The sequence below is a fragment of the Columba livia genome, chromosome 8, assembly GCF_036013475.1.
Source record: "Columba livia isolate bColLiv1 breed racing homer chromosome 8, bColLiv1.pat.W.v2, whole genome shotgun sequence".
NCBI classification, from domain to species: domain Eukaryota; kingdom Metazoa; phylum Chordata; class Aves; order Columbiformes; family Columbidae; genus Columba; species Columba livia.
Window position 1 is genome coordinate 14,340,528 of NC_088609.1, and position 25,338 is coordinate 14,365,865.

The following is a 25,338-nucleotide window of genomic DNA, read 5'->3' on the forward strand; positions in this document are numbered from 1 at the left end:
AGACTTCAAAGAAGATTTTGGCTGCAAGGTCAGGATTTGGTTCACTAAGTATTTCAAATTATTGTTCATCATTAGTTTCTAATAAAACCATGGATAGTTATGTCTGGGAGAGCTCGGAATTTAGTCTTTGATTCTGCCTCACTTTCTTGTCCTTCTGAGGGAACTTTGTCCAGTGTTCCTCATTTATAAAAATTAATTACCAACATGAATCTCACTCCCAGATGTTTGCATATATCTGAAAAAATACAGATGTCTCTGAGGAATTTGGTTTTATAAAAATCACTTTTCGCTTAGTACAAACCTAACTGCTGTTGTTTCAGTTTAAAGTTAAAAAGTTTTCTCTTACTTAGAGAAGCCTCTTAGTTCAAGTAAGAGAAAACTTTTTAACCTTAAACCTTTAACAGGCAAAGAAGAAATACAGCAGGATGGAGATAATGAAACACAATGAAGATACTAAGAGCAGATGTGACTGTGCTTCAGCAGCATTGTGTAAGCTGCCAGGTACCACTTAGTAGAGACAGTAGCTGCATCTGTGTGTTTTTCTTTTTTTCTGAGAAGAAAGGCTGTATTTCAAGCAAATATACCATATTTATTCTGTCAAAAAACAATAACTGCACTTAATTTTTGCTGAAGTTTGTTATTTATCTTGTAATTTTTTTGTGTGTAAAATGTTATTTTTCAAATGCATTGCTCTTTGTATCTTTTTTGGTGTCCTGTTTGCTACATTTAAGTTGCCTGGGAGCAAGGTTTGTCTATCTCATTTTATATTTGCACATCACTAGCAAAAGAAAACACACTTTAGGACTGGAGATTTCAGGCGCTATGGCAATATGAATAATGAACAAGTCCTCAGCTTCCTGTCTACTTATCCCAGTTGCCCATGTCACTGTATTGCTATGAAGAACAACTCTGTGTATGGTACAGTGCAAATTGGGAAACTGGCCTCAAAATGCCTTAGTGTCTTGTGCAGAAATCCCATACTGACAGGCCATGCTGAATTTAGAGTGCTAGGTTATTAAAAATACAGGGTTTCTAAGCAACGGTGTTTATAGAAGGAACACTTCTTGTTCCCAGTTTTGCCTTTAACTGCTGTATCTATAAAATAGCTTAAACCAATGGAATTGAGGAGATTTCAGTGTTGCAAAACGACTGATTTTGATACTAGTGAAATGGGGCTCTGCTGCCTTTCTTGAGCTCCGGTGTACTTGCCTGCACTGCTTCTAGGCAAAGTACAGGACCTTACAATGAGCGAGTTGTTTTGAGCGCTCTATTTTACAAAGCATGTTGTTTAGGGTTGTATTTGTGAACCGCAGTTCAGTGATCCATAAAATAACATAAATTATCTCATAAGAACTCACAAAGGAAAACCTTGCATTGACTAAAATCCCGGTTTTAACTCTAACTTTAACTCTAACATAATATTCCAAAGAACAGAAGAGAATGTGGTACCACCAACTATGGAAAATGCTGTTTTGCAAAGAAAACAAGTTCTGCTTGTCTCTGTGTTGCATATTTTCGCTCTTCCTCCACATGATTTATGTAGTGACTTTCACAAGCCTCTCAGCATTTTGTTGAATTCCAGAGGAATTTTACTTATATAGAGATGTGTGTGATAGGATTAACACTGAAGTATCTATGATTTAAATGCTAATATCCCTGAATTAGGAGAACTTGGCAGTAATTACCAGAGCCAGTGATGGTGCATACTGATTTGAGGTCATTGTTGGTGCTGAGTGCCCTGTGCTGGGAGTAGAACTAACAGTGTCTTACATTAGGGTCAAAGCAAAGAGTTGTATTTAATAGAAATTGGCTACGGATGACTTTGCGTAGGATGTAAAGTCCATTTGCATAGGATGCCTGTTTCTTAGGTCCAGATGTCGGCGAAAGGCTCTTCACAGCTGTATGTGGAGAGCGGCTGAGCCCGGGCAGGCTGTCAGGTCTCAACCTGCAGTCCTGTGAGCACTGCCCATCCCCTGGCATTCTGGCCACTCCTTCAGCTGTGTGGTGGTGAAGTCAGACTCTTGCATACAAATGCATTTATAAACTCAGTATGTGATCATGTTAATAAAAATCAAGTAAGAGTGACTTATGTATGAGATCACTTAAGAGGGGTTCTGCAGTCTTAAGCAGCTGAAAGAAAATGTTGCCTGTTTTAATTCAAAACTGTGATTTCAAAAGACACAGTCTGTTGAGATTTAATGATTATTCCTGATTTTGTTTTACAGATTAAATAAAATTCACAATAGTGATTTGGGCAAATTGGCACAACTGTTTTAATAAATCAGCATCAAATTTATCAGAAGATAATTTTATTTCTTCATATGTCTAGATCAGGGGTGTCAAACTAATTTTCACCAGAGGCCATGTCAGCCTCACGGTTGCCTTCAAAGGGACATATCTAATTTTAAGGACTGTATAAATGCAACTACTCCTAGATTACTGTAATGCCATTAATCTCTACAGAGTGTCCTTCATTCATGCAGTAGTCTCAAGTGCTAATGTTTGTATTGGCACTTACATGTTTATAGATGTATGTGCAAATCTAGTCTTGTCCTGAATTTGAATTTAGGAGGGTGATGTGGCAGGTATTTCTCCTGCAACTTGTGAAGACTTCCTTATTTAATCCTTGCCGAGTTTACTGTCAGGTGCTAAATTTTGGCTAGACCTTGCTCTGTTCATTGGTGTCCAAGTAGAATGTATGCCAGCAGATTGTGGAATGTAATTTGTAATACACAAAAACCAGGAGGTGAAAGTTGTGTTTTAGTGCACAAATTTCTTAGGCCTTTGTTTATTATATATTCTGTGGTAACTGTTTATATCTAGATTTGTTCAGCTTCAGTGGGAGCGTGTTGAGTGAGCATGGAAGCGAAGTGCACAACAGGCGAGATACAATCTAGTGATGGCGTGTGTGCAAGCAAAGCTGCATTCGTGCATTGCCCCAGGGATTTCACTGGGGCTCTGCCTGGGCACCCACTTCTGCCTCCATGGAATAAATGGCAAATAGGAGTCACGTGGCTGAAAGAAGCACAGAGCTATCAGATGCTTGTTTTAGCCAGACCTTACTATTTGTATAAACACTGCAAGTACTCTGTTGCAAAGCTTGGAAAACATTTTGCTCTGCCTTCTTTGTTTTGGTTTGATTTTATTTGCATGTGTCATTTTACATGTGAAGAAATTAACCCAATATAACCACCCAGATTGCACAGAAGGCAGAATAAAGTTTGACAAGGAAAATTTGTCTCCTTATGTCCTTTTTCTGCTGGAACATAATTTTACCAAAAAAACCCCAATTTGAAACAGAGACTGATTTTCTCGTAACAAATGTTTAAAAAAATAATCCAGATATCCACTGGTTTGTGCATGCAGAGTCTAAGTTATTGAAAATGCACTAGGCTCAGATGTTTACTTTAGACAATGACTCTGAACACTGTAAAGTTTTGTGTCTTACATACAAATATTAGTCTTTCATCTGTCTTCAGAACAAGCAAATATTGGGAGATGAACTTGCTCATATTTTCACTGCTGCTTGGGTGAAGTATTTTAGATGCTGAGGTACAAATTTGCTTTTGATGCTGGCTTGTTTTTCTGTGTATCTTTAGGATAATAGGGAGGAAAGATAGATTCATTATTAACTTCCTAGAGACTGGCCGTCTGATTTATGGCTTCAAAGTATCTCCATTTAATCTGTCAAAACTGATTTTAAACTTCATTTGTCTTCTGTTTTTGGCTGCACTTTTTACCTTGGATTCAATTGTTTCAAATGTGACTCTGGTACAGTGCATGTCAAAAACATTTACAGTATGTTGCAAGAAAAGAAAAGTTCAATTTGGTACATCTGCTTTCCATGTTATGCACCTCTGTAAGTGAAAACAAGTTGAGAGCTGGCATTAGGAATGTTCTTGTAGCTGTGAACATTTAGGTAAGTTCTCTAAGAACAGAGTAATAATTACAGAAAATGAATTGTCACTGAATAAAATTCTCCCATGATTATCACCAATTACAGTTAACAGCTCTGGTGGCCTGCTGAATTAAATGGAGAACATGGTTTTCTCAAACTGAAAGACAGGAGGTTTCTCAAAAGTTTTTTTAAAAACGACTTTTGGAGACTGCATTCCTGACCATTAACAGCCCCTCAGGCTTTGCAGAGACACCTCACATTGTAGGTCCCTCTTCCAGGAGGAGGGCTGCATCCCTGGTGCTGATAAAACTCTTCTTGCTCTCCCTCTGCCATAAAGGAGCAGAGTCTGAACTTTAGGCTCCTATGCAACTTGCCTCTTGGGCACTGGACACCTCTCCATTCCTGACTCTGAGCTGTGGAGTTGGCAGATTGGAAATAGTGCATTGCAAGTGGAGGGCTGGTACAGCAAGGAGGCAGGTACCAGGCAGTGAGCCCTACAATAAACAGTGGTTTAGTTCTACCAGTGTTGTAAGAGAGAAATCTTCTCCGAGTGCTTATACAACTCAAGGATCCCCTGTGCTGTGATCCCCGTGTTCTTTAATAATAGCTGATAGGCTTTTTTTTTTTTTTGTCAGGAGAACAGCCTTTCCCCAGCTCTTTTTCTTTTTTTTTTTCCTTTTTTTTTTTTTTTTTTTCAGCCCTGCTGTCACTGTATATTATTTTTTTCCTGCACTACTCTGGATGATTATCAGCAGGGGAATATCACTTAAGTAAAGATTGGATAAGAGGATGTATTAGCTATAGAAACACAGAGTAATGAGGAGCTGGATAGATGTGCTGGTGGTGCGGGTAGATCAGAAAGGCATTGCCTTAGGAATATTCTGCAGAAAGACCTGGAAGTGAAGTGAGAGCTGAGAGATCCAAGGCAGAGATGAAGCCTGTGCTATGAGGACCTTGTGACAGAGACTGTTCAAAGTAAGACTGGAAGGAAGAAGCAAACTGAAGGTGCACCAGTACTTTTTTCAGCTGCATGGAGCTGCCTTTGATGACATCATCCAGGAAACAATGTCAGAAACTGAATTTTTAAGCGGTAGTAGGCAGACAATAAGCAGCAGAGGCAGAATGGTTATGTTTGGTTTTGTAATTGAGGTTACCAGTGTGAAGGTGAAGAGGGAGGAGAGAAGTAGAGAAAGGATTCATGTCTTTGAAATTAAGAGGAAATGTGAACAGGATCCATCCTCTGGACAGCTTACTGGAGTAACTGCTTCTCACTGTGCATCACAGAGGCTGGTCATGGTTCCCTCTAGTTATACAAAATAACCTGGTGTTGATGTGTGCGATCACTGTTTCGGAGGAGGCTGCTGGGGTTGGCACTTGTGGCTTGCATTTGCCTCAGGCCTGCCTGGCGTGGCATTGAGGGATTATTGCCTGTGTTCTCATCAGTGTAAGGAAGGATTTAAGCAGGTTTTTTTTGCTGTTGTTGTGTTTGTTGTGTTTTGTTTTTTTTTTTTTTTTCCCTGTACGTGCTTGATGTGGAGCCTGGGGTTTTTATTCTTTCAATTATACTCTGTAGCACTTGGAATGCTTAACAGAGCCAGGCACAGGCAGTGCATAGGGATGAGCACTGGAATAGAAAAATAAACAGCGGAAACCCACAGCTGAACTACCAGATGCTGGGGTTTGTCGAGAGTTTTTTGAAAGAACACAAGGGCTCTGACTGGAGTCATTATCCCCACCAGGCACTTGTCAGTGTAAGTCCCTCTTTTTCTTTTTTTTTTTTCTTTCCTCTTTTTTCCTCTTCTGTCTCCACTCCTCCATATAAAATGTCCCTGTCCAGTGGTGACTGAAACAACCGATTAGCTGCTGCTTCTCTGTACAGGGGTGTGCAGGCCACCATATCACCTCTGGAGACATTGCTGTGGCACAGGGCTTGCCTTAGGCTATAGAAGAGCAGAGGGAGATGCAGGTCCCCAGGTGATAGGAGGTCTAGGAGGGACTTGTTTTCTTTTTTAACTCAAAGCACTGATGTGAAAGTGCTAAGGGATTCCCTTAGCTGTGAACATGGGTTGCAGGGGCAGAACGTGGCCTGTGTCTGTGTGAGCTCTCTCCCTGCCTCTTCTCATGATCTCGCCCTTCCCTGCTTTCTCTCCTGCCAACCATTAACTGCTGGTATTTACTACCACAACCTAAGCCCAGCAGTTGTCTCTAATGCATGTTGAGAGGTTTGAAATGCTGTGTTTGGCCCATGATGCAGACAAAAGATGTAGAAACCTTAAGCTACATTTGTGCCAAGGCCACTGCTGCTATGCTGAGTGGCACTGGCTCATCATTCCTTTGTGCTCTGCTGCTTGTGTCCCTCTGTCTCTTAGGCTGTGAACTTTCTGAGGCAGGAGTAATATTTTTGGTCATTCCTGTGCAGAATAAACTGCAATGGCATTATAATCCTTTGTACTTTGGCAATATTAACAAATAAGTAACAAGGCATGCTGCAGAATTGCACAGTTCTCACTGTATGTACAAAGAACAGTCCCCTTTCCAATGCAGAGGAGAAGGAGGGCACACAGTTCCCCCACACCTCTGCCATGTCTCTGTGTTTAAACAAATACTACCTGTGTCTCAGAAGTAAAACCTGGGGATGGCTCCTTTGCTTCATCTCGGTCAGGTGGGTGTGAGGCCATGGGTGATCCAAGGCAGACTACAGTAATTCTGATGCTCTGGCCTCTGATGGATAATGTTCTGCAGCAAAGAAAGTTAATAAATATCAACAGGCATTCAAATGAAAGCAGAACTGGAGCAGGCAGTACATGTGCCTGACAGTGACTATAATCAAGGGTCTGAGTCCAGAAGAAAGGTCAAGAGAGATTCCTACCAAAGCCAGTAATTGTTTTCTTTTTTAGCTTGTTTATTTTCTATGCAATTAGCAAAACGTGACTCTTCATTATGTGTGGTGTAACCAGTCATTAGCTGTATACACGTGGCTGGGATTCAGTTACACAGAAACTAGATACTTTGCTTTTCCACATTCACAGAAAAGAGGAAAATGCAGTGACATGCAGGGGATGTAGACCTGAGCTTTGGGAAGCCACTCTTGTCTGTGTGAGACTATTCGCTGCCGCATGCATACTGGTGTTTCTGTAGAGCTCAGTGCTTTCTAAGCATATCCAGTGACTAAGCGCATGTGGCCAGCAGCGCAGTGCCTGACATCTGGGTTTGCCTTTGAACCAGACTCTGAGCAGCTTTGCCAGCCTAGTCCAGGACCTATGCTAATGCGGCCTCTGGAGACAAACTTTCTTACTGGGGGGCAGGAAACCCCCCCAAGTGTTACCCTGCAGCGTGAGGACTTGGTATGGTTGCTCGAGTCACACTGGCTTAGAGATCCCTGCAACATGCTCTGAGGTTGCCCAGCTTTGCTGCTGCTAGTCCCTTCTTTCCTTGCTTTACTTTTTGGAAAACTAGTGCTAATGATTTACAGTGAAAATAATGCATGATACTTGCTTCCATAATATTATAAATAGTGATTTTGGAACTGTGCTGTTCTCATCTTTTTCCTCTTGCTCACTGCTAGAATCCGTGCAAATGAAGAGCTATGACAATGAGAAGGAAAAATTCCTTGTTTTTCTGCTTTGGGGAACTTTGAGAGGTTGCATTCCTCACCCTTCATCTCAGCTAATTTCTTAGTCAGCATACTTGGGATTACATGGATTTCTGCCAGGTAAAAAAGGATTTTTGTGAGCCATGCTCTGCTCTGTCGGCGATCATTTTAGCTCTAAAAGGCCACGGCTTCGCATGGAGCTTGGATGACATACACATTCAGCTTCTAGCTCCTTATTTTTTAAATGGCTTCAGTCACTCTCTCTCTCTCTCTGTCTCTGCTGCCTTTTGCAAACCAGCCATAGGGTTTAGATGTGTTCTGCAGAACTTGTGCTAAACCAAACAAGGCAAACCTAAGAAAGGCTTAATTAAAACAACAGAAATCTCACACTCACTGACTCTGTTGCTGGAGTCCTTTTTGCCTGTAAACAAAAAATTTAAATGGATGATTCCCCCCCTCAGTTTCATAAGTGGTTACTGAGCTTCTGCAGTTGCTACATTCCTTAAAAAGTTGTTATTTCTTTTTTGGTCACACACTGGGAGACTCCATTGTTTTCAGTGGTGCCTATTGAGTTAGGCCCATCGACAGCAGAACTCATTCTGGGTCATTAAGTTTGGAGGCACAGTAGTATAATTTGGTGACTATTCTATTTCTTAGCAGAGACTTGTATTAAAGTCACACACACACACACAAAACCAGAATAACCATCCTTCTCCCTTCCCCCAAACACTGAGAGCATTAAAGGACTCAGCCAGGCAGCCTCAGGTAAAACATTAAGAATTTGCTGGCTGAACAAGAGTTCCTATTCTGATGCTACAGCAGAATAATAATTAAAAAAAAAATTGAGAGCTGTGCTTAGTTATATATTAGGAAGAAGTAGCAAAACAACATTGCTGTCTTATGTTATTAATGATTCTAGTACTGTACTGCTCTAGTGTTGACGATTTAACAAGGTTCCCTGGAAGAACCAGCTGTGTTTAAGATTCATGCAAATGATTCATGATCTGAAGAATATACTATACTGTAAGAAAACGAAGAAGAGGACACTTAGTCACCAAGGAAAAGGTAGGAACAAATGCTAAAGTTATCTACAGAGGGAGAAAGTACAGGGTACATCTTGTGTTTTAATCTAGCTCACAAAGGCATAATGAGACCTGGTGCCTGGGAAGCGAAGTCAAACAAGTTCAAGCTATATAAAATGCATGCTGAGAACCATGGAACAGACTGCCACAGAATCGATCCTCCACCATTTAAAGATTCCACTTTAAGATTTGATGTCTTTCTAAAAGATGCGCTCTAGATCCAACAATGTGTGGTTAAACTAGACGCAGATATCCCATGGGAAATAAAATGCACCAAGCATGCTGGCATGCTTTCTGGGTTCAGCCTGTAAACTGTGCAGTCTTTAGAACTTGCTCTCTATTCCTGTGCTGTACCTGCTTTTCACAAACTCGATCACTTCACCATAGGGTCTCCGTTTCCCACTTAGAAGTAGTTCTTATGGGGCACATTTCTGGATCTTTGGTCCTGACATTCAGGGAACGTTGCACACCTTTTGACCACACTAGAACATTTCCATCTCCACAGCTCTTAACTTGGCCTTTTTTTTTTTTTTTTCTTTCCCCAACACTAAATTCACATAAAAATGCACATTCCAGGTATAAATCCTCATACCTCATTATCAAGGTCAGCAGTGTGCCAAGGCGATGGGAAAGAGGAAAGGAATGGAATGTCTGCCCAGGGTTGGAACAAGCTGGACTTTCTCAGTCTGAGGCCCTCAAATCTAGTTTGAGTTGAAAAAGATCATTTAGTCTGTGGTTCTCTGCTCATTTTGGTTAGTCAACAATATTTACTGCATTGCTGGCTGCAGTATTTGTATCTCTAATGGAGCACTGGAAGCTTTTATTAAAATGGAGATGTTAGAATTCACCTTTAGATACTCAGTTCTAGAAGACTTCATAGGTCTGATCTTGTGCCTTCTCGTTTTGCAGTACTGTTATTTCACTGGCTATGGCAGTGACTCCTGATTGACAACCAGAAAAGAACAGATCTGGACACAGAGACAACATGATTAATAAGTTACTCTCAGTTTCATTGTATCAATTAGATCAGCATGTTAGAATGATTTCATGCCCTTCATGTATTCTTGATGGCAGGGATGGTCAGCAGAAAAAGTGTCAGCCATAATCAGAGTTTTGGAATGCCGTAACACCGGAATCTGGACAGTTTGCAAGTATGTGCACTTTCCTGAGAGCTTTTGTTTAGTGTTTTATGCTGTTAAGTTGAATTATGGAGTGATGGGGCCTTGGTGTAGCAACCATTACCTCTGCATGGATTCATTTGGTGAGTTCTATACTGAGATTTCTAGGCATTTTTCAGAGGGCAGTTTAATGCAGAAGTAAGAACCAACAGGAACACTGGGTCATACTAAAGCTTCATTAGCTTCATTATTCTGTCTCTTATCCATCCAAGAAATAATATGAGATTGAGCTGCTGGGTCTGACTGCCATTGTTCTGCTTCTTTGCTGGCTCACAGCGAAGGAAGCGTGTACCTGCTTCTATCTGCAAAGAACAGGATATGATAGTGTAAAATGCAGAGGAAAAAAGGTAGCATAAAGGACAAAAAAGGGTCTGCTGGCAAGAGTTCAGAAGAGAGACATAGGGAAGAGATCAGAGCTCTGGGAAACATTATTTATGAGGAAAAAAAAATGACGGCTGTGTAACACTGGCAAGAGAGAAGACTGAGTGGAGACAACTTTCACAGACATAAAAGGTTGCTATGGAGGGCAAGAGAACAGACTCTTCTCCATGTCCAGTTTGGACAGAACAAAATGTAACAGGCTAAGTTGTGCTGAGGGATTTTATGTTAGGCATTACGGAAGAACGTCTAAGTCAAGTGAAACAGCTGAATAGGTTGCTGGGAATGCTGGGAATTGCTGGAGGCTATAAAGGGCAGATTGGCAAACACCACCTTAAATTTGTGAGATTGAATTACGCTATAGGGAGACAGGGTAGAGTAAATCACCTTCTGAAGACGCTTTCAGCCTGGTTTTCTGTGGGAGCATAATCTGTGTATCAGAGTAAATGGCTTCTGATGATCACTATGACACTTATGTATCTCTTTCTTCACTGGAATATCCAGCTTCATGTAATCACTGAGATACCTTATTCTCATGACTTGTGTGGAAAGTGCAGATCCTGTTCGTAGAAGGATGTAGAAGGTAGCAACACCAAATGAAAGTAGAGAGTACTCCATGTACCTCCTAATCAATAGCAACTGCCCACTATCATCACTGGAAGGTTCACAGAGGGCTTTTAGCAGAAGCTAAACTTCTAATTGTTGTTTATTCAGTGTTTATGTAAACCAGCACCATTCAGTGAGATCATTTTCCCTTTTTGTAGCAGCCCTTGTACCCTTTAATCTTTCTGCATCATCCTGTCTCTGGTTTTCTTCCTCCTGGTGCCTTTACATCTTCTCAGCAGATTCTACAGTAGCCTTATTCTTACCCGGTCTCAGAGTCTGCTAAAAAAAAATCCACAGCACAACAGGTGATGGTGAATGTGGAATGGTTATCACCAGAATCTGACTTTCTGAAAAGACTGATACAGTCAAGATGTTCAGTTGTCGCAGTTGTTGTCTGAAGCTGCACCATTTTGGATAGACACCTGAACTAGTTGTATTTATAAGTCATAGAGTTTTTCTTCTTCCTGTGTTGCAGGGCAGATAGGTATTTATTGCACCAATAACTCATATGTTTGGCACTGACTTTCCCTGGATCATTCTTGCTGGTGATAACATTAAGGTGCATGTTTAAGGAGCACTGCATATACCTACAATCCTAAGACTGCAGTTATAGATAACTGGTGTTCTCAGAGTTGCGTACAGTTAGGGAGAACTACACTCTGTTGTGGAGAGCCTGCAAGAGGCTCATTCTCTGGCAGTGAGTAGAGAAGGGTAAATTCTACTTAAATAGAACTAGTCCCAAGCATGGTTCTGGTAAAATAGAAAAACATTGCAAATCACTTGGTGTTAAATATATTTCAAATCAATCTTTGAAATAATGCCAAAATCCTGGCAGAAAGAAATGTCAAACAATGAAAACAGCAAATGAAAAGTAGCAGGGACAGGCTGTTGCTCTTTTCAACATATATTGGGGAAACTTTGTCTTGGATTTTCTTTCTGGCAGTGTTAATTCTAAGCTGCAAGGAAGCCATTACTGTATTAGGCATCAAGTGTTAAATGATCAAGGAGACTGTGTATGTGAAATGGTTGCCTGTTTGTGGTAGCAGTTTGAGTTTTCATTGTAAAAAATAATTTCACACAAGAGCACAAAGTAGTGATTTGGGATCTAGGTTACTTGGTAAGTGTGAGAGACCTGCAGTGGGTCTAGCTGGAAGTTGTATATGTGAAGCTGTCTACTTTTTAATAATAGCATGGAGAAATCACTGTTGCGTTAGGAGAATGTGTAGTCTTCAGCAATCAAATGCATTTTTGCTGTAGTTTTTCATCACTCTAATACATAAAGAACCAGGGGAAAAAAAAAGCTTGGAACAAGCTCCTTTAGCAAGTGAGCTTGGAGTGAAGATATCAGTAGAGAGGAGAGACTCATGAAGCCTCTCACAGGAAAGGAGCTTAATTCACAGTTTTTGGAGGGCCAGCAAATGAAACACAACTCATAGCTGCATGCTGCTGTGCAGTGCAGGTTTACTGGCCTCCCTCCATTGTCTTCCCTTTACATATTGGAGCATTTCCATCACACAGCAATATAGCAAGTTCTTTCTAGACTCCCAGTGCATTTTTATTCCTATTATGAGTCATTTTCTGTCTCTTTTGACTGTGAGTAGACTGGTTTTCAGAATTAGGTCCCTACAACTAGAGACTGTGCATCTGCATCCCACCGGATCTTTTCCTCTGCCTATCTTGTACTGAAAGGACCAAAATCCTTTTTAGTTATGAGCTTGCCCCTTTGTTTAAAGTTTACCATTTCTGCATAACCCTGTGTGATCTACACTGATCCTGTCTGTGTAGCAATTAGCTTCTGTGGCTTTTACTGACTTGGTGATACTTCCAGACTTCTAAATCGTTGAGCCCAACATCTTAATGGAAATAGTTTTGGTTGTGCTCTGTTGGGTAGTGGATTTTTTCCTTTTTAAATATATATAGTGTACTGCTGAGCCAGGCAGACATAAAATTCCTTCTTGGGAAACAGAGACATTTGTGTTTACACAAGACACATGCAAGGTGCCATATGGCAAAACCCCAGCTTTCAGTCCCTGCACATCCTTGTGTTTCAAATGTTTGGGAGAGCATACACCCCCATGGCGTCTTTACATGGTCCTCTGCGTAGAACTTCCATGGAAAACAGAGACTAAATGATCTAAGGAAAGTATAGAGGAGAGGAGATCTGGGAGTTTAAAAGTTCAGGATTTAATAAGTAGATGGTAAAGCAATACCTCACATGCAGTTCATAGTAGACATGCTTTGGATATTAGTGAACTAAATGATTTAGAGGAAAAAAATCAATAGATTTTCTCAAACTGTACATGTATAGAAAGATCCTGTCTTCTCAATGGAGTCATATAATAAATGATGAAAGCACATTTACAATAGGAACAATTCAGGTACCCTCATCGTAAAATGTGTGAACTTCTGTCTTGAGAAAGTCACTCTGGAGTTCTTTTAACATACAGGCCCCATCTAACTACAGGGTGCTGTGAAAGCCCTGGTGGTGTCCATTTAGAGCAATAAAAAAGACAAACCAAAGGGGACGAGGGCAGGTGAGTGTGTATGTAACCACAAATGGCATAGAGTTGGCTTATGCCTTGCACCAATATGCACAATGGCATTTATTTAGTGGGTGTGGATTGATTCAGCTGGTCTCTGGGAGCACAGGTTTTTTATCAGTCTCATATGTGAGAGCAGGGATTTTATAGCAGGTAGATTGACGGCAGCTGTGTTATGTGTGTTGGTTGCATTGAAAAATTCAGTCATCTGGTGCCCGGACAGTGTGACCAGCTTCACCTGAGGTTAAAACTTGTGTGTCTAAACTGTACAATGGATTTGGTAGGACCAGGTTTGTCCAGTGGGGCAGCGGTCCTGCATCTGTGGCATCCTGGAGCATGTACCAGAGGGTGAGGCACAGGTAGGAGAGGGTTAAAGTTGTCATTGGAAGAGAGGGTTTCAAACTGAGCTTAGGAATGAAAGGGAAGTGGAGATGAGTGGAGAACTGGGAAAATAGGGCCAATGACTGTATTTGCATCTCCTTTGAATATGTTTACTCATAAGGGGTCAGAGACACCCCTATTCTCTGGTGTTTGGTAGGGCAAGGAGAATCATAATAATGTATCCTACCTATCAGAAATACTGAGAATGAAACGTATTCCAAACACGGTCTTAAAAAAAAGAAAAAGAAATACATCGAATTTCATTAAATTGAGCTTATATTCTCCAAGTGCCCATTAGGAGGGTTTTAGGGTTTCCTTTTAATTAAAATAATGTTTGTTGAGCTTTATATTTTCCTAAAACATTTATTTTAATGTCTTTTCCCCTGTTACTAAAATCCAAGCAGCAAGAAAGGGTAACTGACCACAAAAAAGGCCAGATGTGCTGAGAACAATATTTTTCAGATTGCCTGGCAACAGGCAAAAGGTGATTCCAAGCTGAGGAGACTCTCTAACAATAAATGTAACGACAAGACCTGTGTTTCATCAGGCTGCAAAAGGTTTTGTCCTGATTGCCACAAAAGAGGGCAGTGGTCATTTTCAGTCTACTCTCAGCTCTGTTTGGGGGCATAATTTAGAGGTCTGAGATCCAAATAGGAAGCCAACAATGTTGCGTTCCAAACCTGAGTGTAGTGAAAGACTCCTTGTGATCGTAGACAGCTATATTATTTCTCTGACAATCAGTTCACTGCTGCCTAAAATGGCTATGTTCTTACACGTCTAGAGCCTAACTCAGAACATAACCAAGTCTGTGAAGCCACTGGAACCTGAGCACATGGCATGTGTTTTCCTGAATCTTGGCCATACTTGCTAACTTCAAAAAGCGTTGTGAAGTTCTTTGCTGGAAATCTAGACTACCTAACATTGCAAGCCATTTTAGCAGTGAAAGACGTAAGGTGTTGTTACTGTGTTAAAATATAATGAAGAAGTCAAATATGGGAGCCATATCTACCCACATGCTCAAAGGTAAGGAGATTACAGATCTCCAAACCACTGAAATGTTTTCAAATAGTTTTAAGTTAGACTGATATGAAATCAACCACGCTTCTTTATTCGGTAATGCCAACCCGCCTGATTCACTCTATTTTAAAATACTGTGTGTAGTCTGTGAAAACAAATTCCACAGAACAGAAATAAAATTCAATCCAAATAAATTGTTTTAAAAATAAATTGAACATGAAATAATAAATATAGATGTAGCCAACACTTAGGGTCCAGAATCTACTAGAAAGATACACATGGGTTATATTTCTCTTTCACAGGTTTTTAAGATTGATAATCCACAATTTATTTCACTAGCTGGGTTGTGTTAGTTTACAAGAGTTTCCTTAGCCCTTCTGTCTTCACTCATACATCATTATGGAAGTAAAGTAAGTTTTTCTGTTATAGGATTTTATAGGATGGTTCAAAACAGCTTGGAGGAAAGAGATCCTTCTTTTTCATTCTAATTGTGTTGAATGCTGCTGCTTTTAACCCTCATTTTTTTATAGATTCGTATTACCTGTATCCATTTTCAAATAGGCAGAGTCTGTCACCTCTGTTCTGATACACAAGTGTAGTACAATTGGAGTCTTCACCAGACTCTGACTCTAGAGTGTGGTCTGCTCTGTAATAAAGAACCTTCTGGCTCTCAGTGTGTTTTTATTAAGATAGTTGTAGAAGCATTATAGAAAGCGAAGCCAAGTCTCTATCAGCTGTATGAAACAGGCCTGAAAATATGAACAGATTGTAACGGATACAGAGATCTAGGGTGAACCTGGAATGTGGTGTGACCTGCTTTGTTCATCTTTGAGATATGAACTCCTGAATGCAGTAGTGCTATTATTGTTAACCACTTCGGTCCTCAGGTAAGGACAAAGAACAATGAAAGAGACTTAGAGATCTCTTGTCTTGATGCCTTTGCGAAAGAATTGTTGCCTTCCTTTGTGAGTTTGAACAGTTTTGTTTGGTAGTCACTATCTATGTAGTTGTTTCCTCGGCACCACATTCAGATCCTGCATTTGCTACCTGTACATCAAAGATGACTCAGTTCATGGAACAAAGAAAGAATTCTGCACCTTAGTGCACTGCTCTGGGGCTATTCAGCTCTGAGGAGCTTCTTGCTTCCATCTACTCCAGAAAAGAAACTTAGCTGTGCATGGTATTGATATCACACAGAAATTAAATGGAAACACAGAGAGAACTTCCAAAATACACAGGGTAAAACTTACCTTGTGATAAAAAGCTAAAAGTTTTCAAAGCTTTGTGAGAGTATACATTTACCTACATAAAGAGTCATGGTTGGACAATCTGGGACCACGTCATATTTGTGTGATTTGAAGAAGATAATTTTTCAGTCAAATGTTATTTGAAGTCTTGTGCTGAATTAGAAATTATTGCAAAGGTCTCTTAGAGTGCAGAACTTTCCTCTTTCATTGGTGGTAAGAAGCCCAAATGTCTAGAGGTTTGTTGTGTACCAGATGGTGCAAATGACTGCAAAGATGTCAATAAAACATCTCGACATTCCCTCTTTTGGGCCTCCAGGCCAAGATCTAGAAGTCTATGTTTAGGATATCTGGCTAGGAGCTTGAAGATCTGAGTGAAAATAACATTACATTTGGGTAAGGTCTGCTTAAGGCTGTAATGTCATACATGCCTAATCACACCAACTTCTAGTGTGTTTTCCTTCTCTTAAGCTGTGTCCGTAACGGAAAAATGTAGACCCAAACTCTTATCCCTTTTAATAATGGTTCCCTGAAACGGAAGGTAAAAGCGTGTTTTTTCACAAGGCGTAGGAAATTATCTCCACAATCACACAGTCAGACTTGCTTTGTAGGAGGTGTAAGAACAACTGTGGTATATGTTTCCTGGCCTTTTATACTACTTTTCTGTCCCTGAAGCTTGGCATTGCAGGATTAAGACAAGTCCTGCCATTCACAATAGAGAATGGCATAACAGGCATAAAATACTTTACAAAAGTGTTGATTTTGTTGTTATTTTTGAAAATGTCAGAAATGCTGCATGTTCATAAATAATTGTGAAGATTCTGTGTTTTGAAGCACTCCATTCATTAGAGCCTTCAGGCAGGCAGCATAGTGCTATACACTTATCTTGATGCTTTTCAATTACTGACTCTGTAGGAGTTGTGGCAGTCGCTCCAGCCGCACAGTAATGGAGATTATTCAGTGCTAGTTATGCAGAATGGGATGCTTAGCATGGGTACAGTACCTTCCCTATGATGCATGGCTTTGCTGTGTTGGCACCTTTTGAGTTAATAGTTTTCTCTCGGTGGAGGGCTTTAATGGCCTCTTCCAGCGTGGATCATTTTCACTTGTTTGAGAAAATCTGGTACTGTTTGGTCTTTCACTTGTCTCACGTGACTCATCCAGCTGCCAGTAACAGCGTTCCATTTCTCAGTGTTGTCGTGGTAAATTTTGGACATCACATCCAAACAAACCCAAGAATGGCTCTTTTTTTTTTTTTTTTCTTTTTTTTTTAAGAGAAGTAATTAAAAAGAATGAAGCAGTTAGAAAAAAAAGCAAATGACCTAGTTTGGTCTTTGCCGCAAAACCCACAATACTCTGGAGATATCTAAGTATGTTAGGCAAATACTTCAAATCTATCTCTATTTTGAATGTGAGTCATTTCAATTATACATCATTTCAGTTATTTGTTCATTGGCCTTAATTAGGTAAACTCCAAAGCACTGCAACATGTGTTTATTGTTGAATAATTACCCTTTTGTAAGTTCTTGTTCTTATTCTTATCTTCGTAGTCTTAATAGCTAATTTTATCAGTAAGAGTGAAGTCTTCCTGAATGGTAAACAAGATGTTCCCCAGTGAAGAGAGCCATTGCCCTGTAGTAGGGTTGTTTTAAATGTTGATCTCATTTTTACACAGGCAGGTTTCCCTTTGTGTGAGGAGATGTTCTGTTTCCTTCGAGGAGAATTTACCTCTAGCAAGAAATGTGGGGCTGGCTCTGCAGGTCCTGACTGGTGTGAGCCCTTTCGAAGGTGTGGAGCCCCATCGCAATTAATGGGACCAATTCTCATGTTACTTAATCCAGCATAAATGAAGAAAAAAAACTCCCCCAAAGTCAGTTACCCCAGAATGAAAGAAGCAAGATAGCCAGAACTGAACTAACTTGATTACTCATATGGAAGGAATTGCCTGATTGAAGCCTTTGCACATTGTATCTTCTTTTCCCTTCACGAGCATTTAAATGTGAAGATATAAATCAAAACTGCAAGACAGAAAAAGAGAAAGACAAAAGTTACCTTGATGGATTCCACTTCCATTAGTTCCTTCTGGAAAACATTCTGCTTTTATTAGATTTACTCTCTGTAAATTAGGATTAGTTTTTTTATATGGATTTATGAAATAGCTATGGTTCCGCTGAAAGGAGGGTGAACCCTCTGGTATAAGGCAGGGAGTATGTGCTCTTTTTGTCTGTTAGTGGTAAGTTACAGTATGTAGGTTAAAGGCCCCTCGATACCAGTGAAAAAAGAGATCTACTTCCAGACATGGAAAATGCTTAAATCTTGCGTGTGCCAGTTGTCAAAGGGCCAGATTCTGTTCTCAGTTACACTGGTGTAAACCAGACTTTTTTTTCCCTTTTTTTTTTCAGAGGCAATGAATCTGCTTTCACGTGTACTTGAGGAGTTCAATGTAGGTTCTAGTTGTCTGTGGTCAGAGACAGTCTCTCGGTTCTTGTTTTAGTTGCAGGGTGGGGGAAGTGAGTCGCTGGTGTTGTTACTTTTCCATCTTTGTTCCAACTCCCATGTGGTGGGCACATTTCAGAGGGCTTTGATGCAAGTGTGACTTCACTGAAAGCACTGTTGTGCAAGAAATTTTTAGTTCTTGTTAATAAATCTGCAAGGTACTTTGTGAAAGCAAATGTAGGGTGGATTGGCCGAAATACACACAATTTCACAGTTTTAGCATAAGTGTTCTGTTCCTTTGCAAGGAGAAAATGTATTTTCTGATTTGACAGCTACAAGAGAAGATAATGGTTTTTGACAGCACAGGGATCATGTCCATGTTATTATAGGAAATCTCCATCTTCACACAAATAGGTATCAGTGTGTGCTGCAGTTGGTATTGCTGAACTTTGGTGGAAGCGTCAAGTTTCTGTGTTTTGGTAGTATGATAAAACAGATAAAATGCTTATTTAGAAAGCCCTAATGAATTTCAGAATTGTATAATTTGGGGAATTAAAGAAAGGAAATGTTTTTGTTATGGGTCCAGTATAAATCTTACATGTTTTAAGAGAATCCACAGTATCTTGGAGGGAAGATAAATCTTTAATCTATTTCAGGTAACATTGCTGCTTGAAAAAGTGAGGAACCATGAATTGGGTATTGTAGGTACGAGTGATTTACCAACTTCTTTTGATGGTGTGGTCTGTAAAAGTGCACAAAACTTCTTTCATCAGTGCTCGACAGTGTATTTAGATACCCTTTAAATGTGATTCATGTATCCTAATTAACAACCACAAGTTTTATTATGCCATCTTGTTAAGGCAGATATTTCCCCTGAAGTAGGATAAGTTATCATTGGATAAAGCTAAAATAGGAATGGAATAAAGCTTGATGGAGCTGTGGACTCGAGAGGATGTAACGATCATTTATGCTGTAATTACAAGCAGGACAGAGCTAATGGTCACAAACACCCACTATAGGCTGAAAGGCATCCAAAGTGATCTTCTCAAATGCCTTGTTGCAAAACCACCAATTACAAATGACTGCCCTGTGCAGGGCAAAGGATGCTGCTTTTCTGTACAGCTTCTTGGTCTCTTCAGAGTCATTCAGAACAATCACGGAGTATCAGTAAATTCAGTGAACTCTGAATATAAATCTGAAATAACTGGAATATATGTATTTACCATGAAGAAGGCTAGTAGTCCATTTCATATAGCTTAAATACAAACAAAATTTAAAATCTCGTTTCATGCCTAAAAATCTTAAAAGGGCTTTTTCTTTATATAAAATAATGCTGGCTTACACTTCCTAGGACTTGTCACACACCTTGGCCTTGTGATGGAGCTGGGTAGGAAAAACCCTGTATTGTTTTTCCAATTTTGAAGATTCTGACTTCTTAAAAATATAAAAATCAAATAAATAAATGGTCAAGAAATGTAACGCATCAGCCAAATGCTGAGAACTTTTCTCTGGAAACAGGGAATTCTATTCTGGAAATGTCACAATGATGCCTCATGGGACTTGTAATTTGGGTGTCACATGTATCCACTCTTTTCTCTGAGTCTGGATGTTTGCCTGGACTACGTCTTTATCTGCCATGGTCTTCCCTATTACAATGGTGCCAGGGAGCATGATGGGGAGGCCGTGGAGCCCAGCCAGTGGAGGAGAATGGACTTTTGTGCTGTGATCGTTTTCACAATTTCACCAGTTACCAGAGACTTTTTCTGCTTTCCCCTGTCACCTGTTTCTTCTCATTTATACTCACCAAAAATCTAAATGTGATTCTCATTACTTTCAAAGCATTCATTGACTGTCATTATGGAGTTCTACAACAGCTCAGGCTCTCCTGTTTGCCTTTCGTTAGCTAGAGGGGTAACAAATGTCTCTGAGAGGAAATGAGCATCATGTCTGTCAAGGGTGCCTGTGCTCTGTGCTGCCTGTGCTGAAGCAGTGACTGAGCACAGTTGCTGATTGGAACTTCATAAACGATGTAACAAAACTGCAGTGATTGCAAAACTTCACAAGTAGGATTTTATTTACCTTACATCATGACAATATAATTAACTGTGATGTCTGCTTAATTATGTCATCATCTATATGATCTGGGTGTAACGTGCAACACTCTGTAGAGAATGGACCAACTACAGTGCGTCCAACTCTATAGAACCCATCAGTATGAGCATTGGGTACAAGGGTGAAGGAGTTCTTTCTGGGCTCTGTACGAAAACTACAGAAATATGTTTGCCATTAGTGTCTGACACTGTTAGGTTTTATCTCCATGAAAAAAAAAAAAAAAAAAAAAAAAACCAAAACAGAGGGAGATGTATTTTAAAAGCATGATTTGTTTCTGGTAGTGAAAATAATGGTAAATGGCCATTTTGACTTTTTTAGCTAGCCTCTGAAGACTAAACTTCTTACAAGTACTTTTTATATGTGCTTATCTTTGAGTATTTGGTTAGTTCACTAGAGGTAAAAATCCCAGCTACTATGCTTTAAATGAAATGGAATTGCTATCAGTTGACCAATACAATCTAAATTCTCAGTTCCCCCTTTGTCCTCTCTTTTTAGCTGGATTATCATTTGTAGTTATACATGTATTTCTGAGGAATATTGCTGTAGCTTTAGTTTCTTTTTCCAAGTCTGGTAAAATGTTATATTCACTACAGCAGAATATATTATTACTAGCATTTGTAATAATAGCTTACTTGGAAAATGCAATTAAATGTATACATTGAAACAAAATTAGTTTTATTTTTTCACACTGTTGACCTGACAGTAAAGTAGAAACATGCCCATCTAAAGTCATAATCACAGAGATAATTGTCTGCAAAGAAAAACTTGACTTACGTCACTGTTTTCAGAGTTTCTCTCCCTGAAAATAAAATATCCCTCTCCAAAATCTAACACAGACAAGACTCTACCATAAAAATACACAGAAGGAAGGCAATCTATCAGACTTAAGTTTTTTTGAGTTATATTGCAAAGTGTAAAATAGTCACAAAACTTAAAATAAGAAATAAACAACCATAGTTCACAGATCCAAATTCCTTTGCAATTACTTTTTGCTTCCATGTGAAACCTTTCCTTTCTACTGCCACATCATTTAGAAGAATTTTACAAGGAGATTGAAGATGAGTATACAAAGCAGTAGTCACTGTAGAGGGTTCTTAGTCAAAGGCTCATGTTTGTGTGTTTTGTGGGTTTTTTTTGTTACAGTGAATGGTGGCCACAATCATTGTAATTTGACCTCTGAGAAGAAGAACATGATGGACATGGAGATGACAAGTAGCTCAGTACCTGTCTGCAGACAAGGTCTGTTCATCCACACAGGAAACTCCCTGATGCGAGACCACCCGCTGTCCTGCGAGAGACTTCTCCACGTTGGTCAGCTCAACTTGACACACTCAGATATAAGGTATCACTTCAAGTTTTATGGCTTGATTTACTTTGCTCTTGGAGTGCTTCTTTGCTGGAAATATTTTCCAGTAGCATCTGTGGGAGCTGCATTTAGAAGAGTATTTTTGGCTTTTTCTTCATTTTGGAAGTCCTTTGGATGCTCATTTAACTGCATTGCTCATTTGCAGGTTTGCACTGCGTGGGAATGCACGTGTGCACAGAGAGCTCTGCCAAGCAGTGCCTGGAGGAGTCGCTGTTTGTGCAGCCACAGCCTCCCTGCATTGAGGTTTAAATACAGCTTCTCTGTGGGGACCCTTCCAGCATGCTCAGAAGTCAATGAGAGTTTTGCCAGGGGCTTAAGCAGGGTCAGGCTTGCCTCCACACTGCACCCCAATGCCATGTTGTTTCCAAACTGCAGCCTGGCAGGCAGGGATGATACTTGCTCCCAAACCAATGTCTCCCATATGGCAATTTGGCATGGCACCATCAAACCTACAGGAAGCCAGTGCCACTTTTATTTCTACAGCATTTCCTTTAATTGAAGTATTTTCAAGGTTCCCATACAGCCACATCGTTGGTATTTGCTTTTAAGGCAGTAATGTGAAAATTTGGTCTCTGTTTTTGATATATACACTGTAGTTGGATATGCTATGAACAGAATCTCTATTTAAGCATTTGCTATAAATTAATTATATTAAAACACAGAACTCCATTATTTTTTGTTGTTGTTACAAATTTAACATTACCAGATTTTAAACAAGTATCCTAAACAGACATCTATTGTGAATAGAAACCTGCTACAAATTAAAATCTGTCCATCTATTTTAATTATGCTGCTTTTTGGCAGGGGATATAATACAGAATAATCTTGACCTTTTTGAAGAGCTGTAGAAAGCAAAAACCTCAAAAAAGTTGCAGCCTTTATCTTAGATGCTTGGAATAATTTGCACTTTGTGCATGGAACTATCAAGCCCAAATGTCCATAGTCACAGCAAGTGGAAATATGGCCTATAGCTTGGTTGTGGAAATCTGACTGTTTCTGATTTTATTATAAATATTTATGTCTTGTTTCCCCTTTTCCATTTACTGGTGGGGCAAATACTGTTTTTTCAGGAGGAGGAGGCACATCAATATGGCAAGCAAGTGGAAAGAGCTGTTTGTTTGTTTGTAAATGACAAATAATATCCATGCCACATGACAAAATATTCTGCTATCATTACAAAGGTTTGTAGATGGTGTTGCAGCTAGGTGTAAGTCTGCTCCCTCCCGGCTTCTTTATGTCTCAATATGGGACTGGCAGTTATCAACCTTTTGTCATTCTGTCAGTGAGGACAATTATGAAACAAAGATAATTAGGGCAGGACCAAACAAAAGGAGGAAGAGAGTACTCTGCTTAGATCTTTTTGAACCTTTTTGTAATATCTATAAAGAGAAAATGACAGATACTTGCATACTGGGAATCGCAGTACCCACCCTCAGAAATATGAACCCCTTTCAGCCCCCATTTGGAAGAGGATTCCCAGAACAGCATAAAGGATTATCTGCTGCAGAACATGAGAAAGGAGCAGGTGATAGGCCTGATTCCCTCCCCTTTGCTTTGTATCATGGTCTAAAGCTTTGAGGCTCTTCTATTAATACTTCTAAGCAGCAGTTTGGAAATGTTTGGAGAATGTCTCGAAGGACTCTTCCATTCCTTTACGGGTTGCTGTATGTCCTGCTGATCATGCTCTGCTTGTGTGTCCACCTGGCTAACACTATTTTTGTCTGCATGGGATTTACAAGGTAAAGCCGATGCCCAGCCCTGCGCTATGGACCTCATAGACACAGTGTCTAATTTTGTCACTGTACTACTCACGGTACACATGAGGTACAAAACCTTGGCATGTGAGAGAAGGTGGACAGCAGTTGGGATGACTTCTCTTCATGATGTTTGTGATGCTGAAGTTTCTTGACAAGCAAGTAAGAAAAAACATACCTTTTCCTTGAAGATCTGAAAACAGAACAGTGCCGATGTGGGGGTAGATGCCCATCAGGTTTCAGTGAAGTCAGTGGGAGCCAAGGGTGCTCCATGTCTCCTCAGATTTCAGCCTTCATTAGAAAATAGATGAGAGGAATAGGACTGGAATGGACAGATTTTGGAGCACATAGACATCTGGGCAAACTCTATTTGGTTGTTCTGTCCAGCTCTAGTGGCCAGCACGAAAATAAAGGGAGATACAAATTCAAACAACCTCTCTGGGTTGAGCTTTGAACCACTCTGCATTTCTAGGATATGCAAAGTCCAAGGAAAACCCAAATAAACCAGAGAGCACCTCCCCTAGCAATCCAAAATCTCCCTCAGGATTTGGGGTTATGATCAGCTTTGTCTTTTCTTCCCTCAGTGTGCTGAAACTTGTTATCCCCTTCAGCTTCCCCCTGAATCACTTTCTCTCAGAAACTGTCTTCTAGAGATGACTGCCTCAATCCAAGAATCGCGATCCCTCTTCTTCCTGACCCCTTCTCCCCACTCAGTTAATAGGTTTTAAGTTGTGCAATATGATTGCTGCTACACGCTATCTGTGAATGCAATGTGTGTGGGATTGGAAAAGTCCTAATACCTTCTTTACCACAACTGCAGACAGCACACAACTAATGTTGGCCTTTCGTCAAATAATCCATTATCAGAAACAGCAAACCCGCCCACACTGTGCTCCGTACTCGGCATATAAAACCCGGGGAAGACACCAGAGCAGTCAGATAGTGTTGCAAAGAGTCCCTGGATGTGTAGCAGAACAATCCCCACCAGCTTCTTCAAACTGTCAGTTATCACTGATTACACATTTACAGTGGCAACTGAAGGCATGTATGTTTTGTAAATAGTCTGGAGATTTCAGATACAGTTGTCTTTTCCTCTGAGGGCAGTTGGGAACTTCAGTACTTCTGGCGTGGTGCTACTGGCCTCGTGCTCTGGCTCCAATTACCACATAAGGGAGTCTCTTTGGAAACACTGCCTTAGTATCCTCTGAGAGGCTGCTGTTACTCTTCAAAGGCCTTACACTCAGCTTTCATGTGCTTAAGCAGCAGCTCTATTGCCTCAGACTGTTTGTCCTTGGTACATGGATGCTCCCTGTGAAGAGAGGTTGTGGGGTATATTCTTCTGCTGACCCCACTCTCTCCATCTGGAAGCCCCCAGAGCTGCTCAGGCTGATCTGCGTGTCCACACAGTGCTCTTTACCCTGTCCTGCTATCCTTTGTGCTTCTCGCTCTTCTCTTTGTTGTTTGTTTCATATACATTTATATTTCACTGCTGTCCAGTGATTATGAAACCCCTATGGCCAGCACTGCCTGTGTGTACCTGCCTGGAATCTGATCCTTTCCTGTAATAGCAAGATGCCAATACAGGAGCAAATGGGTATAAGAGGAACCACCCAGCAAGTTGGATGCCAGACACCTTGTCTCTCTCCCACATCAGTTTTGTCTCTGTGCCACTTCTCCCTCCACCCTTCAGGACTGGGAGGAACAGCAGGGCTTTGCTGAGAACAGTGTTGGCAAAATTCTGCCAGGAATACAGA

General features: G+C 40.3%; 1 protein-coding gene across 6 annotated transcripts in view; it reads left to right on the top strand.

The window, feature by feature from the left end:
* GLIS1 (GLIS family zinc finger 1) overlaps positions 1–25,338 on the top strand; it is a 196,814-nt gene that overhangs the window by 68,180 nt on the left and 103,296 nt on the right. For all 6 annotated transcript variants that reach the window (XM_065072105.1, XM_065072106.1, XM_065072104.1 and 3 more), the window contains exon 3: positions 21,608–21,806. In XM_065072105.1, the coding sequence (XP_064928177.1) occupies positions 21,608–21,806 (199 nt within the window). The remainder of the gene's footprint in view (positions 1–21,607; positions 21,807–25,338) is intronic.